Source organism: Erigeron canadensis, chromosome 9 (assembly GCF_010389155.1).
Source record: "Erigeron canadensis isolate Cc75 chromosome 9, C_canadensis_v1, whole genome shotgun sequence".
NCBI lineage: Eukaryota > Viridiplantae > Streptophyta > Magnoliopsida > Asterales > Asteraceae > Erigeron > Erigeron canadensis.
The window spans coordinates 25262122-25281412 of NC_057769.1; the positions used below are offsets into that span (position 1 = coordinate 25262122).

Below are 19291 nucleotides of genomic sequence, written 5' to 3' on the forward strand. Positions count from 1 at the left end.
CACCTTTCAGATCGAAATAAACGATTAAGGTTTTCTAGAATGAATTTTTGGGAAGAACAGCTCAGTTTACAACCCCGTCGATTTGCGATCTCGTTTTTCCAGTTTGCGACCTCGTATTTCAAATGTGACCTCGTATTTCAAATGTGACCTCCTATTTCCATTAGCGACCTGGTATTTCAAATGTGACCTCGTATTTCATTTGTGACCTTGTATTTCTAAATAAGACCCTAGATTTACTAGCCTCTCAAATTTAGCCTCTCAAATTTAGCCTCTTAAATCTAGCCTCTTAATTTCAGTTTTGTCTTTTAGTGAAATGAGACCCCAAATTCATTTTAAGACCTCAAGATCAATTTAAGACCTCAAATTCCAATCGAGACCTCGGATTTCGATTACTGCTTCGATTTAATCATTTTTAGTCGGTTTAGTCAACTTTGGTCGGTTTAGTCAATTCCTCCATAGGGGAAATGCCACTGATAAGGTCACTGTTGATGATTTATGGTTGCTCAGACAGTTTGAGGAGCTCCCCACTTCTGGTTGGTTTTGTTGTGCTCCATATATTTTGGCTAGACACTTGTATAGGTGCAAGGAGCATAGGTATTTATGTGGTCATTTTGTAACCAAGATGGTAGAAAGGCTCGGTTGTGATACTCTCGAGGGTCGGTCAGAGGTTACGCTTAGAGTGGAGACCACCCTTTTGGACATCAAGGAAATGAAAAAGGAAAAAATAATAAGGACCACCAACTCGAGTGATTTACACTCAGACGGGGAGCAGGAGCCGCCTGCACAGAGATCGAGGATGGACTCGCCACCAAGGGAGCACTCGCCACCCCCTAACCTTTATCCTTCTTATGATTTTGCAGATTGGGGGAATAAGCTTGATCAGATATTGATGGAGCAGAGGCAGGTGCGAGATACTCAAGATATGCTAGTGGATGGGACACGGACGATGTGGAGCCAGGTGACCCGCTTGGGTTACCAGAACGAGTATTGGAAGCCTTATATTGATCATATGATTTGACCAGAGACTCCACCACCACCACCGCCTACTCGGGACTTTAGTCCTCCTCCCATCTTTATGCCTGCCAGCACTACTTTTGGTTTCTTCTGTCCACACCCTGGTCAACCCACTCCGCAGCAGCAACCCAGTTGGGTGGGTCCGAGTTCGAGTACGGTCGGGACAAGTGGGACAGCAGGGGACCATCCGGATATTCCCCAGTTTGGCACATATAGGCATACGAGTGGGGAGCGCTACTCGAGGCATGCTTTTGACTTTTACAGGGGTATCTTTGGTGAGCCAGCCAATCCTGATGCTGGTGATGGTGTCCCTTCTTCTCATGACATGGAGGAGAATTGATTCACTTTCTCTTCTTTCTATTTTCTGAAACTTGTTAGACATTTGCACTTTAATTTGTTTCAATTTGGCTGTAATTCCGCCGTGTAGGCGATGAGACATTATGGATTTCGTTGTATTTCTTTTTATCATGAACTATCTAGGATTTCGGTATTTTGTTTATTTTGTTGTCAGGTGATTGTATGGTTGCACGTTGCAATTTTTGGAATCGCTTTTGGAGTTTTTGGAACAAACAAGCGGGTTTATGCTGGCAGTCAGTTCAGCACCCACTTAAATTTTGGCTTCACTCGGAGGTTTTTCATTTTTCCTTTCTACATTTTGCATTTTTCCTCTTTTCCAATTTTGTTCACCTTAGTTATTCGTCCATTAAGGACAATGTACAACTTAACTGTGGGGAGGGGGAATGGTAAATCAGAAAAAATGAAAATTTCTTTTGAAGTTTCCTTCCGTTATTAGCATTTTGGTTATGTTTTTAAATTTTTGAGGCTACAGGTTTTGTGCAAAGACGAAAATGAAGTTAATATAAGATTTTTCTAATCCAGGGTAGAAGTTGAGATTGTTTACCTTTAGCTTTCCTTTTCTAGTGCTTGTGGCATTTCATCATTCCAAGGGGCAATAGGCTTGTTCTGAACTTCAATATAATCTAGGTTGCTTGCTAATTGTACCTTAATGATAAATCAAATGTGAATAATAGCTTCACTAGATGATGTATTGGTAGGCACCGCTTGAAGTTTTCCATTTGAATTTTACAACTTGTGTGTGCAAAGTGCTTGAAATGTATTAAATATGCTTGTGGTAATTTGACTTAACATATGGTCTGCGCCCGGCTGTTGTCAAAAGCAGAATCCGACCCTTAATTCTTATGTTATAGGTTGTAGTTCTAGTCATTATGTTGGGTCTTTATATCGGGGTGCCTGGGGTGCTTCGGCATCAAAACGGGTGGCATATGCGGGAACACGCGCAAAACAATTTTTCGATGGTCTAATGCTAATGTGGGCTTTGAGATTCGAATAAGTAGGTCCTTGGGGTAACTCATTTATCTAGCTCACCTAAAGCCTTCAACTTGGGTCGAGTTGTCCGAAAGTTCGCCACACGGGTCTCATAGAAACTCACGGGTATTAAATTAAAAAAAACATTTTGTTCTCGTATGTGTTAGTGTTTAGAGCATGGTCTCTGGATATGCAACCCAACCTTGAGTTCTGATGTATGTCTCTTAACGATACTCACGTATCCGTAGCGAACCGCTGGCCGGACGCTTAAAGTGCACTTTCGTATGATCACCTAATATGTGGATAGAGTTGCAATTCTAGACCGTAGGAGTATGTTTTATCAAGAGACTCACAAGTATATAGTAATGAAAACCTTATGGAAAACCAAGGGCGTGGGTGTTTAAGTGGAAAAATATACCGATAATCATTGTGGAATATTGCTTATGTTGCCAATAATAATTTTGAAGCTTGCTAGTGGATTATAAGCTTAGTAAGAACGAGCTTAAGGTCAATTGGAACGATAAAAATGTTAAAGAGGTAAACACAAGCATAGGAAGGTAACTAATTGTAACCGAAAGATGGTTTTGCTTTAGGTTAGTAGAATTTTCTGATTTCGTCTAAAACTTTGCTCATTAGTTTTTAAATGCATTTGCTTTTGGAATTCAACACCGCTTGGTAGGAAACTTCTCTCTTAACTATATTTTGTTTTGACAATTTGAGTCTTTGATTGTTTAAGTGCATACTTGCTTGAGGACAAGCAAGGTTTAAGTGTGGGGAGGTTTGATAAGCCTCAAATTGTACATGTTTCCCTACACCGAATTGGACGTTTTGTACTAGTTTTATAGCCGTTTATACTTGTTTTGTGGTGCGTTATGGTATTTGCTAGTGGTTTCAGGCCTACAACAGGTATATTGCTCCAAAATGGTAGAAAATAGCTCAAAAGTGGTCCATATGCAATAACGGAAGAAGAACGAAGCTGAAACGGCAACTCCAGGCAAGACCTCGCGGCACGAGGAGGTGCTCTAGCGGCGCGAGTTGAGGAAATTCAAGTCAGAACTTTAGCCTGAAGTACATAGCGGCGCGAGCTGGTGATCTAGCGGCGCAAGCCAGGGTTTTCAACCCAGTAGCGGCGCGAGGGAAGCTACTAGCGGCGCGAGTTTGTTGTTTTTCGGACAGAAATGCTCAAGAACACCTCTAGCGGCGCGATCCAAGTCCCTAGCGGCGTGAGATTCATCTGACATCACCACTTTCTCTCTCCTGGGGTATAAATACCATCCACCATTCCACCCAAACCTAATTCTTGGACACTTTAGCTCACACACTTAAAGGGTTTTGAAGAGTTTTTCACTACCCCAACATCATTTGAAGACTCGAAGATTAATTTTAGCTATTGTTTCTCATTGTAGCTCGATTGTAACTTCGATTTGGATTTGTTCTCTACATTGGGTACATTATGTCTTCCTTTCTATTTCAATCTTTAGCTTTTAACATTATGAGTAGCTAAATCTTTATACATCTATGAAGATGAAGTGAAACAATTAGTTATGGCTGCATAGTATTTTGAATTCAAGTTGGTTTAACTTAACATTTTGTCAAGATCTTAATGAAGTGATTTCTTCTACTTAAATTTGTGTTTTTGGTGATATTTGTGTTCTTCAATAATGGTACTAGTTGAATGCAAGTATTATTTTAGTTGTTTGTCTATGAACAACTTTTGCTAGGTCATGGTATGATAGTAAGGAATACAAGTTTAATAGAAATTACTTTGTTAAGTGAATTTAACGGTTGGTGGTACCAAGTTTCTTTCACAAAGATAAAATTGTTATTTAGATAATCAAACAAACTAGTTAGTTCAAGGAATTGTAATAGGTTGGTGGTACACTTGTTGCAAGAAATTGGGTTGATTAGGTGATGAGTAAATTTTACAAACGTTGTGCACCCGTTTGTGGTTTTGACTTGTCACGATTAATGTCACCAACATTATTGAATTTTGAGCTTAAACCATATGCAACCTAAACTTCTTGTGTAGCGGATTCGACATAGATGGCTTTTTAATTATTGTTACAACTCAAACTATTTTCGCATACTCTCGATTGACACGGTTGAGTATTTCATTTATTTTACTTGTTGATTAATTAGCTTTCTGAAACGCAAAGTGACAACTCGGTCACAAACCAAACTTTCTCTTGATTTACACTTTTACAACCTTAAGTACAACATTCAGTCCTTGTGATCGATCCTGGTCTTACCAATTAACTATATTACATACGAACGGGTACACTGCCTGTAAGTGTGTAGTAGTCAGTAAGCGGTAGATCTTGTTATAAATTATTAAACCCGATTTCACACATCAAGGATACTCGTGCCTTTGTGTCTATCATCATTTATGGCTATTGACTGTACTGTATGATGTGCACTGTGATACTTGATACTTGACACTTGACACTTGATACTTATGTTGGAGTTTGAGATGCTTGATATTTTATACTTATGGTGGAGTTGGAGGCACCAGATACTAGATACTTGACACTTGATACTTGATACTATGTTGAAGTTTGAGAGGCTTGATACTTGATACTTATGGTGGAGTTGGAGGCATCAGATACTTGATACTTGATACTTGCACCTTAGGCCTGGTATACCGTAAGTGCTGGTGGCATAAAGATACTTGATTCTTGCTATCATAAGTAAGTTGATAGCCATATTGTTGTGTGGATCTTGATGATATTTCGACTTGGCACCATACTTGATAATTGTTTGCAAAACCTACGAACTCACCAACCATTGTGTTGACGCTTTTGAGTATCCTTTCAGGTGAACATGTGAACCACATTAGAGGTGGTTAAGGAGCATAGCATGGTGACCTGTAGCAGACCAGACTAGCGTTTTGGAGCTGCATATCTTATGTTTTGTTATGTTTGCTATATGTTTAGACTATGGCATTATGCCTAAGTGTTAATCCCCTGTGTGGGAGTTTTATCTATGTTTTGTTTAAGTCTTGATTTTATGTTGGATATTTATGTTTGAATTCTATGAAATGTGTGTTAAATAAGTATTCATGTAGCTACTCTACGTAATATCCATGACACGTGTACTATGCATCGCATCCCGAGCTTTCCGCCTTAGTCGGGGTGTGACAAATGATGAATCAACTTCAAGAATTTCCTAATATAACTTTATTCGTCCAAGTTTTTCTCCTTGCGGTGCTCCCGTCTTTTTTATTAAAAAGAAAGATGGAAGTTTGTGGATGTGTATCGATTACTGAAAACTCAACAAAATCACCATCAAGAATATGTATCCCTTATCTCGTATAGAGGATCTATTCTATCAACTTCAAGGGGCATCTTACTTTTCAAAGATTGATCTTCGTTCTGGTTATCAATAACTTATGATTTCTAATGATCATATCTCGAAAACTGCTATCTGGACCCGTTATGGAGATTATAAGTTCTTGGCCATGACTTTTAGCTTGACAAACGCTCATGCGGCTTTCATGGATCTCATGGATCGTATATGTCTTCCTTTCCTTGATTAATCTATGATAGTTTTCATTGATGATATCTATACTATCATATAAATGAAATAACACTTTCTCTCATAAGAGTTGAAAATGTAACCATGTGAATGTATAAAATTGCCCTTATTTATTTTAATTCTAATGCATTCCTATCTAAACCACTCTCACACTCTTACCTAAACTTATATAGTTAATACATGTATTTTTTGTTAACGTTGGCTGCTATTGAAGCTACATTATCATCATGGTATCTCGTTTAATTCATTGTTCACTTATATTGTTTTCAATAATGACGACATAAAACACCCTGTCAATGGTATCCCGCTGCAACGAGCAGGTACCATGCTAGTTTTAATCTATTCAAGGAGTCAGTCTGATCATGAAACACATCTTCGTGAAGTTCTTGAAATTCTTCGTTGAGAAAAGTTGTATGCTAAACTTTCTAAATGTTAATTTATATAAATTGGTTTTCATATTGGTGCGTTTGACTTGTTTTTTGTGTTTTGCAAGTTATCTAGGATGTTACTAAGGTCGGGATCGTTAATCAATAGCTCCACATCACATCTGGATAAATTTAAAAAATATAAGAAAAACCGAGAAAACATCACTCCACCCTCATCACTGAAACTCACCTTAGATCCAACAAATCCAACTTCATCTGACCAAACACAAATCACACCACCTGAATCACCAAAATCATCACCCAAAAAACCTTTACAGCCAAACTCACCAATCAACAAAGCCAAAATGGGGGATAGATTTGACCGATCCATGGTGGAAAGAACGAGGGTCGTTCCACCAACACCCGAATCGGCCATCTAGACTCCTAAGAATCGTTCTCGGTAAAAGGGCATCACCTCAAATTTAAGACAATCCATATTACGCCCGAGCCAAATCCGATCCACACAAGCACATAAGCAAGTTGACCGATCTATGTAAGATGTTCAAATATGGAGATGTCACCAAGGACAATGTGAAGCTTAGCTTATTTCCTTCGTCTCTCACGGGAGAGGCGCGCGCTTGGTTCAAGGAGCTCGATAAGAACACCAATACTACATGAGGTCAACTTCACGAAAGGGTTGTCTCGCGATTCTTTACTCCGAGGTTGGCATGAAAATTACTTCATGACATTCATGAATTTAAGCAAGACGAGGGAGAGTCACTAGTTGATACATGGAAATGGCTTAGGGAGATGCTTAGAAATTTCCATGGGTACGGGTCTACAATGGAGAATTCGTGGAAATCGTTTTCTACGGTTTGAACAAGAGCTCACAAAAGGATCTCGAATTAGCGTAGGTGGTAAGTTTTCGTACAAATCAAGCATTGTTGAGTCCCAATGCTATTTGTAAATTTGATTATGACAAATTTGACATATAAACACTTGTAATCTGATATGGGTCAGACTAAGCTGACACAACTTGCGATCCATTTCTGACCCAGATCATGCTTCATACTTTGTAATTGTAATCTTATGGAAACAAGTGTTATTCAAGCTGCATCAATATGGTTAATGCATTCAATCCAAGTCGAAGAGGAGGATTGAAGATGGAAGATCAAGTTGATAGTGGAAGACAGCTTGAGATTAGTAGTCAGCTTGGAAACACTTAGGCAGATTGGTGCTTCGACAAAAGGCCCAATCTGTGTCTGACAATCAAGTGAGGCTAACAACCTAGGATTTGTTGATATGGACAAATGACGTAACTAGGAAGGTTCATAGAATCCAGGTTGGTGGTTGTTTTACATATGTGTGTCTATACTGTGATTGGATGAAAGAGAATCTGTCGGGGGACCACAAGTACCATGAAAGGCACAATCAAATATTCTCTCTGTCAGAATTACAATACGTGGCTTAATTGGACACCAATAGATGAAAAGCTTTTGCCTATAAAAGCTTCAATCCTTGTTTGCATATGGGTGACTTTCCTGATAATCATTCTTCATCAAAGTTTCTCTGCTCTTACACACAGCTTAGTGTGTTTATGATCAGCTTTGGCTAATCCTTTTGAGTAGAAACTTCTCGATTGTATTTTGTCATTTCAAATGGTTGTTTAGATATCTGTAGGCTATCTTGTTTCCGCAACAACCCTATAATTCTTTGTATAGATTATTTCTTAATAAAGAGTTACATTGAAAAATACAATCTGTGTGCAAGAATGTGTTCTTACTTTTATTGCTATACTGTTTTATTAATTCTTGTCATTTACTTTGTTTAAGTTATAAACTGAGTCTTTAAAACGTTATCTAAAAAGTTGGTAAAGATTAGGAAAAGTTGTATTCACCCCTAGGAGGTGTTTGGTATGATGGAATGGAAATGGGAGAAAGGGAATGGGAAAGACTTCCTTTGTTTGTTTGCGACGAAGAAAGGGAATGAGAAAGGAGAAAAGGGAATCAATTCCATTCTCTCAATTCTCTACAAATTGTAGAGAATGGGTGAGAATGGAAAAGAAATTTTTTTTTTAAGATGTTATATGTAATAAATGTATTATTATTTAAAATTTTATTTTTTATATATATTCATTCTCTGTGGATACCAAACAACGGAATCCATTCTCTTTTCAAATACTCATTCTCTTTCTCACTATTTCCATTCTCTATTACATTTCCATTCTCTATGATTCCCTCCTACCAAACACCCCTCTACAACTGTTCTGTGTCCATTATACTCTTGAATATTGAGACACTGTGGGACATAATAAACATGCATACAAAATGATGAAGGATATGGTGCAAGGTAACTTAACACGTGGCATGGAAGATAAGTACCGAGAGAAGAAATACAAGAAAGCCGTGGCTAGCATTCAAAGTATTCTGACACTGAGGTAACTCATGAACTTAAAACATTATATAACCGTTTTACTGTTTTTGAAAATAGGTTAGGGATTGTGTTTGTGAGTTTTGTTTACGTTTTCTCACTTCTAGTGTTGACAATGCTTTTTTCTTATTGAATTTTATGGAGAAAGCTACCACAGTTTTAAACTGGAGAAAACATGATAAGCCGTGAAATGTTAAACATATAGTTTTAATAGAAGTGTTTTTTAAAATATGAAAAATGAGAAAGAAGTGATATGATGTTGATATGAAGGTGTGAAAGGAAAAGGTGAAAATGGTTTGGTTTGGATGGAACCTAAATGCGAAATAAGAATCCAAAATTTTATAATAAAAAATATGGTATTGGTTGGACGCTCGCCCGCTTGTTGTCCCAATGTTTCAGATTCACGCGAAAGTCCATTTTTAGCTCATTTTCAAGGTGCAATCAAGACCCAATTCGCTTCAATTTGCAAAAAGGTGGGGATGATCGAAGCAGTAAGAATGAAGCAGACTTTCAGAAGGCGACCGAGGAAATGGCTGAGTTAACTCGATCGACTGTAGATCCATGGAGTTTTGTTATTCCTTTCACTATTTCTAATGAATATTATTCTTTTGCATTAGGTGATTAGGGTCAAGTATTCTTTCAACCTAGGATGGGATGGTGTAAAAGATCCATCGTTGTCTAGTTACAACCCTTATTTGTCCCCCTCTGCCCTAGAAGATACGACAATCTTTCAAATTTGTAAAGCATAATGTTAAAATCATTAGAAAATACGTAAAACAAAAGAAACAAAAAGATCAACTAAATTAAAAGCTAAAGTCCGAAAATATTTATAGAAAAAAGGGATAAAAGCGATCAAAAAAAAAAAAAGAGGGTTAAATGAATAGCTTGTGCAAAATTAAAATAAATGACAAAAATAAATACAAATGTCACAAAGAAAAAAACTTTTTAAAAATTTGCACAAATAAACCAAAATATTACAAAGAAACAAAATCTAAAAAAAAAAAAAAAAACAAAAAGGACAGACTAAAACAAAAAGTGTGAAACACTTTCTCGTGTGTGTGAGTTTTGTTTACGTTTTCTCACTTCTAGCGTTGACAATGTTTTTTTCTTATTGAATTTTATGGAGAAAGCTACCACAATTTTAAAATGGAGAAAACATGATAAGCCGTGAAATGTTAAACATATAGTTTTAGTAGAAGTGTTTTTTAAAATATGAAAAATGAGAAAGAAGTGATATGATGTTGATATGAAGGTGTGAAAGGAAAAGGTGAAAATGGTATGGGTTAGACGGAACCTAAATGCGAAATAAGAATCCAAAATTTTATAATAAAAAATATACATGGAAAAATAAATAGAGCAAGAAATTCGAAAATAAAAAGGACAAAAATGGTATTGTAGCAAAAAGTTTTGACCCTACAATGCATTACTAAAAATTTAAAATAGAAATAGAGATGAAAATAAAAGTTAATATAATAGTTCTAGTATATGGCCCTACAATCCGAGTAATGATATAAGCAAAAATAAAATACGAGTCCACCAGCAATTTCATTGAAGGTGAGATCCAACTATCCAAGTGTGTGTGCCAGTGTTGGCTATCTTTACTATTCTATATTTTGGGGATTTTTTTTTTTTTTTCCTCCTTTTCAATCCATGGGAAGCCAATTGAAGAAGAGTTATGATGTTTTCCTGAGTTTTCGAGGGGAAGACACTAGTCGCAGAAAAACATTTACAGATCACCTCTACGCCGCTTTGTCCAATACCGGATTCAAAACCTTCTACGACCAGGATCTGGCAGTTGGAACAGCCATCAACGAAGAATCAGCGGATGAAAAAGAATCGTCATCAACATCAGTATTTGAAAAAGCAATCAAAGAATCTCTAGTTGCTATTATTGTGTTCACCAAAATCTATGCAGCTGGCTCTTCGTGGTGTCTCGATGAGCTTACCGAGATTATGAAATCGAAACATTCTAATTCCAATTCAAACGGGGCGGTGGTTTTTCCAATCTATGATTATGATGTGAGTCCACAGCAGGTGATCGGTAGGTACCGTCAAACGCACCAGAAGACTAAGGACGACTTTTGGTTGAACCAGCTTTCTTCTGCGTCTTCTTCTAAGTACCAATTGCAACCTGGGTAACCCTTTGTTTCTTGTTTTATTTTTCCCCCAATTTTCATTTTTATTTTTTTTCCTATTGAAAAAAAAGTGTTTTAGGGATGGGTTCATTTCTTCCACGCCATTCTTATTATTATGCTAATATATGTATACACATGCCTCATATTTAGGACCTGCTGTTTTGTGTTCGTCTAATCATAGGTCTGAAGCTGTATTCATCCAGACAATCGTCAAAGATGTTGTCGCCTTATCCAACCCAACCACCACCCCCTTGAACGTCCCTTCCTACTCTGTAGGCATCCAATCTCGACTCCGAGATGTTGACATCTGGTTAAAAGATGCTTCTACTGATGCTAGGCTCGGAGTCATTTCTGGCATGGGAGCATCGGCAAGACCGCTCTTGCCCAAGTTGCTTACAACATCAATCTCTCACATTTCGATGCTACCAGCTTTCTCCCAAATATAAGACTATCTTCTCAACTAGATTCTGCCCGAACCCAGCTCCTTGCAGACATCCACAAGGGCGGCATGGATCAGGATCCCCTACGCCCTAAAAGGGTCCTCGTTGTTCTTGACGATCTACTGCTGCCTGATCAGCTCGATGCCTTGGTGCCACGGCCCGACCTATTTCCCAGAGGAAGTAAGATCATCGTAACCACACGCTCCGAGGACTGCTAGATCATCTCAGCCATACATGCTTCAGGATCAAACCCTTGGATTTTCACGAATCTCTTCGCCTCTTCTCTCTGCACGCCTTTTCACAAGATCTTCCTTTCCACGACCACTTGGAACTCTCACAAAGGCTTGTACAACATTGTGAAGGCCGCCCCTTAGCCCTCGAGGTCTTGGGCTCTACCCTGTTTGGCAAACCCTTGCCTTTGTGGGAAACCGCTTTAAAAGAGCTGGAAGCAATCGCGGATGGACGGACCCGCAAAGCAATTCAGGCTCCCGACCGCACCTCATCTCATACCACGACTCAGTCTGTAAGATCATCTTCTTCTTCTTTTTTTTTTTCCTGATCTTCTTCTATATACATACAAAAACACACACACACACCCCTAACTCCCTGCCTCTTCTTTTCAGGAAACCCTCACAACTGAAAAATCTCTACTCTTCAAGAAAGAAGCACTTGGAAAACGCAAGCGTCTGGATGATTATGATGATGTATCAACGCCAACAGCCGAAAAAACGCCAAGAGTGTTCAAGCGTTTGTTGCGTGGCCTCTTCTCCTGGTTAAAGCCAGCTACTTCCTCGGCAAAAGTCCCCTCGGAGCAGGGCAGGTAACAAGTTCCTGGATATTTTACATATATATATAAAACCCGAAACCTGATTTATGGCATCCTAATCTGTGTAATGCAGTAGGGAGACATGATTGTCTCCTGACTTTTTTTTTAAAAAAATGTTGGAATCGGTATGCTCACCTGAAAGGGGGATAAACTCATTCCACCATTGCTAACTCCATTTCGGCCTCTCATCTCTTTCTGTAGTAGTTCTCTGTTGATTTCTACCATAAGAAAACAACTGGGATGTGAAAGCAGAAACGCGGGTTTGCGAGTTCCCAGCCTTCTTGATGATGCTTCCACTGCTGCTGCTGCTACTGATGATCATGATGACGCCACTTCAATGTATAGCAGTGGCAGTTCAGATGCTAGCTCGGCTATGTTTGATGCTGTTGCTGCTGCTGGATGTGGGAATTCTACTTCGGTGGCCATGCCAAGCAATGCTTCTGAAATTCAAGGTAAAATTCATGACACTAATCCATCAATTTGCCAAACAAAATAAACCGAGTATTCCAATAAATTCCATTTAACCCTATGTTGATAGAAGCTCTCCCTCGATCCTAGTGTGTTATGCATTATCATTATTATGTATTAATTATCAAATATACCATTCAACAATGTAAACGAATTTAAGGCCTGGATTCCATTGATACATCTTTTACACAATTAAAATATCAAAAAACGTTGCATAAAAAAGTTGTATCACCAAAATATATAAAGATGCATGAAACTGTACTATTGTTAAGTTGTCAGTTCATATCTGTTTTTGTATCTCTAAAGTAATTAAAATAAAAATGATCTATTAGAGTGACACATGATATTATTCTATTTACCAATTTAATTACCTCTTTACTAGTGTAGATAAAGTGACGATATCTGTTTTGTGTAAAACAAAATTTATAATTCAAAGTTATGAACAACTTATAGTTAAAATAATAATATAAATATTATCCGATATGTTTAGACCATGGGTTTATTCTATTTTTCTAACGTTTCTGTAATTCTTTGATATTTCAGTTCTCCTACTTTCCGAGCCGATATCCATACTATCTGGCATTGTACACTATGTGGCACGAACAACTGCCAATTTTAAAGCTGAACTGTCGCAACTCCAACTTACTTTAGAGAGAATAATTCCAATAGTTGAGGATGCAGTAAAGGGGAATCAGAAACTGAATCGTACGGAGCAACAGTTGGAAATGTTCTTAGATGACATCCAGGATGCTCAAAAACTTGTCCACAAATGCTTAAAAATCAGAGTGAATTTCATCAAGAAGTTCACAGTTTCATTGAAGCTAAAAGATGTCAATGACAAGCTGAAACGATTTTTTCAACTCGAAGTTCAAGCAGATCAGATGCAGGACATCAAGCAGATAATTGCGGAAGCGAGTGATGTTAAGCAAAGAATGGATGCTTTGTCTTCTGATGCGAGGAAAGAAATAGAAAGATATGAACTAAGTGAAAGGGGAAAGTTGGGTTGGCGAGTTCCTGTCCTTCCTAGAAGCATCGTGGTATTCGATGAACCATTAAAAAATCTGAAGGCGAAGATTCTTTCTGACATTGAAGACATTGATGCTGTATCTCCTAGAAATGGTAATGATGCTTCCATCTATAGATCTGTTGTTGTTGTTGTCGCCGGTGGTGGATGTGGTAAGACTACTTTAGTAACAATGTTATGCCATGATTCTGAAATTCAAGGTAACATTCTCGATCATACTCTACATATGAGATAGTATTAATTGGTTTTGCTTGTTTAATACTCATGTATATTATTCCTGCACAGCGAAATTTGGTGCGAATATCTTCTTCGTGACAGTTTCAGAAGCACCAAACCTAATGGTAATTGTCAATGATCTTTTCAATCCAAATTCCTTCGGTCAACCAATATCATTTCAAAGCAATGAAGATGCAAAGAATAAGTTGAGGAACTTTATGCGTGTGAAAGTGTCAACTCCGATGCTTTTAATATTAGATGATGTGTGGTCCGATTCGTTTCTCGATAACTTTACATTTGCTAACAAAGGATGCAAAATTCTTGTAACATCAAGGACACCCTTTTTGAAATATGACGTGTTTCACCTTGACCCTTTGAGCGATACGGATGCCAAGACTCTCTTATACCATTCAACAATTACTGAAAACAAGGAGACACCAAAAGCTACCATTAATGGAAATCTTGTGAATCAGGTAAAAAATGTTGTATTCCTTAAAGTTTTACTACCAACTTACGAAGGAATAAAAGTTTAGTTGCTTTAGTGCTTTAAAGGGTGACTAAGGGTGACTGACCATTATATTCTGTTAAATCAAATGAAACTACTTATCCAACATATATAGTAGAGTGAGAAGTAGTTTAGTTGAGGGGGTCTATAACAAATTAACCCCATGAATAAAAATGGAGTTTTGAACAACAAACAATAAGTTGCGGAGTACTTCTTATGGGTTTGGTGTTTTCAGCAAATTATCAAAGCTGTTTACACGTTAAGACAATGTCATGGACTTCGTAGCATACAAAAGCCGATTTTCGTGTTTTTGGGTGCATAATACTTGGTTGGAGGACTAACATGTTTCTAACCCTACTTTGTAGATGGTGAAAAGTTGTAAGAAACATCCACTCTCCCTGTCAGTGGTTGGCGGTATCTTAAAAGGGAGAGATGAGTCGTGGTGGAGATATGTGTCAAAAGAAATGTCTCTTGGTATGAGGGTTCTAGAACTGAACGATCAAGTACGTATTTGTCTAGAAAGAAGCTATCAAAACTTGGGTGATGAACTGAAGGAATGCTATTTGGACTTTGGGTTATTCCCAGGAGATCAACGGATCCCTGCTAGAGCACTACAAGATATGTGGGTGCATCTATACAACCATGATGACGAGGGATGTGATACCCTTAAAAAACTCGTTGGTCTTTCCTTCAGAAACCTTGTCAATCTTACCACTATTGGGTACTTCCACATCCTCTAGAACATCCAAATTAACTTTAAACAAATGATTTTTTTTGTAGAAAATTGAAACATCTACACTCATTGTATATAATCTGTTAATCATCAAATTTTATGTTTAGTCACAGGAATGAATCGGGTGCAGTGGTTAACTATTGTGACCAGCAATTTGTTACTCAACACGATCTGCTGAGGGAGCTTGCTATTCACTTGAATAGCAAAGCAGAAGTACCAGTTGCACACAGGAAAAGGTTGATTATATATGCACATGGAGAAGACTTGTCTGTATCTATCAGAGAAGCTAATAAGCCTATGCAAGCCCACATATTGTCGATCTCCACAGGTTTTGCCTCTTTCCCATAAATTTGTATGAAAGTTATATCTTTTGTTTTTAAGCTGAAGAGGAGAATATATATATTATATATATAAGCTGCTGGTGGTTAAATAAGAAAACATTTGTGCAGGAGAGTGGTTCTCTTCTAAATGGTGGAACATGAAGGCCCCGTTTGCTAAAGTTATGCTTTTGAACTTTGTGTCACCGACCTACTCCTTGCCCCCCTTCCTGAAGGAAATGCCAAAATTAGAAGTTTTACATCTTAAAAACAATGGTCCACGGCCGGAAGTAGTTGTGAATTTACACCGTCTCAGCTGTTTATCCAATCTCAAAAGGATTAGGTTTGAACATGTTACTATACCCTCCATAGGCACGTCCTTTTTATCTTTGGTGAACTTGCAGCAATTGTCATTCATAGAGTGCAAAATAGGTACTGCTTTTGACAATGTCAGCAGTAACAACTTCAAGTTCTTGCCAAGATTGGATAAATTTGAGATAGATTATTGCCAAGATTTAGTAGAATATCCAGAGTTAATGTGTAGTGGTGCCCATCTTCAGAAGTTGAGCATAACAAACTGCAAGGAGTTGTGTTGGGTTCATGAAGATTTAATTAAGTTGACTAGTTTGGAAACTCTGAATCTCCGTTCTTGTACAAAATTGAGAGAGTTGCCTGAATCAATCACGAGACTTGTGAAACTAAGCATCATAGATATTTCATATTGTATAAGGTTGAGTGAGCTGCCAAAACAGATTGGAAAGCTAGGTGGCCTACGTACTATATATATGGAAGGTTGTACAAGAATTACTAAATTGCCATCATCTATACAAGAGATATCTAACACACTTGTGGTTGTATGCAATGAAGAAATATCTTATCAGTGGAAGGAGTTATATAATGTGGAGCTACATGTGGTGGAAAAAGATAGATTAAAACCACTAAAAGGCAGGGGTCCTGTTCAAGCATTGGAGAAACTCAAAAGAAAATGAACAACTCAATAGAAAGCTGAAAATGTAGGTAAGGAGTGGTCCGAATGTTGGTGATTCTTTGAGAATGTTTACAAGAAAGAACCGGATGGAGTGAACTAGATCTTAAAACACAAGCCGATGATGCAAGCATTGCAAAAAGCTTACCAAAGCTGACCTGATAAAGTATGGTACGTCTAGTCTTAAAACACATGAAATGTTGTGAACTAGATCCTTAAGTTAGAGCTAGTATAGAAACTCAAGCCGACCTAGTGCTTAACAGAGATACGAGTAGAAAGTGTGCTAGTAGTGTTAATGTTTTGGAGACATGATGGACAAACCATTAAGGAATTTTTATTAGACTTTTTTGTTTGTGCGAAAGTGCCATTTAAGCTTGTAGAACATTGGGCTTTTGCCGGGTTGGTTAACCAATTGAATGGGAAGGTAAAATCACCATTACGTCAAACTGCATTGCCGAATACTGCATTGAAGAAAGAAGTAGATTGTTTGATTTAAGTGACCTGAAGACTACCATTCACTTGACTACTTCTGAGTTATGATACATGGACATCATCATCATTTCAAAAGTAGAACTATATGGTAGTAACCGATCATTTTATTGATGAAAATTGGGTCGTGCATAAAAGAATTATTTACTTTAGCCCCATTAAAAATCGCAAGGGAGATGACATTGGTCTTGAGTTGTTGCGTTGTATAATTGTAAGGGGATTCAAAATGTCATGATTATAAAGCTGATGGTCTAGCAATGATGAAGCTATAGAGTACTTGTTAAAAAAATTGCCTACCTTGTATGATAAAGGGAAACATTTTCAAGTTGTACAAGTTGAATATGTGCAAAAGGAATTTCGGTACGACATTGACACATAGATGACAGGGTTCAAAAAATACATGAAGAAAGGAAAACTCATATTGCACAAGTTTTAGTGTGTTGATTGTCCAACAAGGTGGGATTCCAACTATGAGGTGTTGAAAATTGCCGTGGACCTACATAAAGTCTTTATGAAGTATGAAAGTGAAGATCCATGTTATGAGTGTCATTTAGTAAGAATACCCGATCGTGATGACTTCAATGCTTGTATTTAGAAAAGTTTAAAGATAAAACAACCGTTTCGGCAACTTAAAAGCCTTTATGTCTGTGGAGACCAATGATGATTTTCTTCATATGGTTAGGCAAATGGGAGAAAAGGTAGATGAGTATTGGGGGAGGTTCGATAAGCTTAATGACTATTTTTACTTGGCCTTTATCGATCCTAGTAGGAATTTTTTTTGTTGGACGTTGTTTTAAAGCGGTGATTATGAATGAAATTCCCCAGCATAATCCAATGTCTAAAACTTTCGTTAAGAATTTGGTCGGCGTTTTGGTCAGGGATGTTGAGAATAGGTTGGGAAAGTTGTTTAAACATACAAAGCATAGTTTGACACCGTTGGTTCGGATCTCAAGAAGCACCTGTTGAAGATGATGCTATTAAATCGTAAGGAAAGAATGACTGCCTCGTGAACTATATACACGTGGAAAGGACATACAATGGTTGTAATCGAATTAACAAGTTATTTTGATGAGGCCAAGGCATATATCAATTCCGTCCTTGACATACTCAGGGGAATGCAAATAGGTTCCCAGTTGAGGTGATTTAATTTACGTTTTCATGTTTAAAATTGAAATCCCCTTGTTTTTTTTTTGAACGGCAAAATTGAAATCTTCTATATTAGCATTACTAGTGTCTTGTTAGGTATCTTCACAATTCAAATGTCATTGGTGGAGCAACTATATACATGGATAAGTTGACATCTTAATACAGGCCGTGTGTTATAGAAGAAGGCTGTCAACATATTGGAAGTGTTGAGTTGCACACAAGATTGGGTTAGAAGGTCGAGTAACTATATATACCTGGATAAGTTGATGACATCTTGGATGATGACGGCATTGCCATTGGTAAAAATTACCTTTGGTTGCTTTTTTTATATGTTATATATACAAAATATTAATTGGGTTCTAACTTTTTCTGTTTTTTTTATTTTTTATTTTTTTTTCTTTTTCATATTTTTATAGAGATTGAAGAAGTTATCAGCAACCGAACAGATGAAAAGATAAAGGAAATTACAAATGCATGTCGAAGAATGATGTATTTTGTGGTGTTAATGATATTTTGAGAACGTTTAATGTTATTTTTGGAACGAATACAATGTTGTAATCTTTTGGAAGTGGTTTTCACTTGTGCTCGAGACCACGAGAAGGTGTTATTAACATTGCAAATAAGGAATGGTCCACATGGTTTATGAAATATGACTTAATAGTCCACATGGTTTATGAGTTGATGTATATTCCATGTGAACTTATTTAGTTATTTAACAGAAGCGAGATTGCTTATGTGATCTACAAGTGGGTGATTAGTACATATTCTTTTTGGCGTATACCATAAAACATACTTTCTTTTAACATATAATGCAAATACCTTAATATGTGCTTAGTGGTGTACGGCTAAACGACGATGGTGTACAAATGGATCACCCTTTAAGTATTGTCACATAAGCAATGGCACCTTAATTAGATAATTTCATATCACCTATTGTCACATAAGCAATGGCACCTTAATTAGATAATTTCATATCACCTAGTAGAATCATAGCCATATTGTCATAGTTACAAGATTTGAAACTGACAGCCGAACCCAACGAATGAAGTAGGCCCCTTTTTATAATGCTATACTTCTAACCTACTTCTTTCATTATTCATCAGTTTCTCTCTCTTCTAGGCAAGAACACCCTCTTCAACCCTCACTTCTTTCCCACTACTTCTACTATTCATCTATTAATTTTTATATCATTTTTATTTTTCACAACATTAAACAAACAACTTATATGTTACAAAAAAAAATAAATAAAAAAACTAATTTTTATTTTAATAAAAAAATTACATTCATTATAAATAAAACATTAAAATAGAAAATATGGAGTAAAACATTTCAATGGTA

The 19291-nt window shown here is 37.2% G+C and overlaps 1 protein-coding gene across 1 annotated transcript; it reads left to right on the top strand.

Annotated features, from left to right (window-relative positions):
• The first annotated feature begins 10232 nt into the window (after window positions 1-10232).
• On the top strand, window positions 10233-18696 carry LOC122583406 (probable disease resistance protein At5g66900). Its single transcript, XM_043755811.1, has 12 exons — window positions 10233-10804; window positions 10986-11172; window positions 11286-11424; window positions 11463-11767; window positions 11868-12064; window positions 12272-12522; window positions 13082-13762; window positions 13848-14251; window positions 14649-15004; window positions 15124-15344; window positions 15466-18252; window positions 18370-18696. The coding sequence occupies exons 1-11, from the start codon at window positions 10320-10322 to the stop codon at window positions 16320-16322; spliced, it is 4083 nt and encodes a 1360-aa protein (XP_043611746.1). The 5' UTR covers window positions 10233-10319; the 3' UTR covers window positions 16323-18252; window positions 18370-18696.
• Window positions 18697-19291: the final 595 nt, after the last annotated feature.

Bases quoted from the DNA above. Each gene is read 5' to 3' on its own strand.
- LOC122583406 (XM_043755811.1), top strand. From the start codon at position 10,320: ATGGGAAGCCAATTGAAGAAGAGTTATGATGTTTTCCTGAGTTTTCGA. The intron at 12,065-12,271 runs GTAACAAGTTCC...CTCTTTCTGTAG, and splicing joins GTCCCCTCGGAGCAGGGCAG to TAGTTCTCTGTTGATTTCTA. The intron at 15,005-15,123 runs GTACTTCCACAT...TTTTATGTTTAG, and splicing joins GTCAATCTTACCACTATTGG to TCACAGGAATGAATCGGGTG.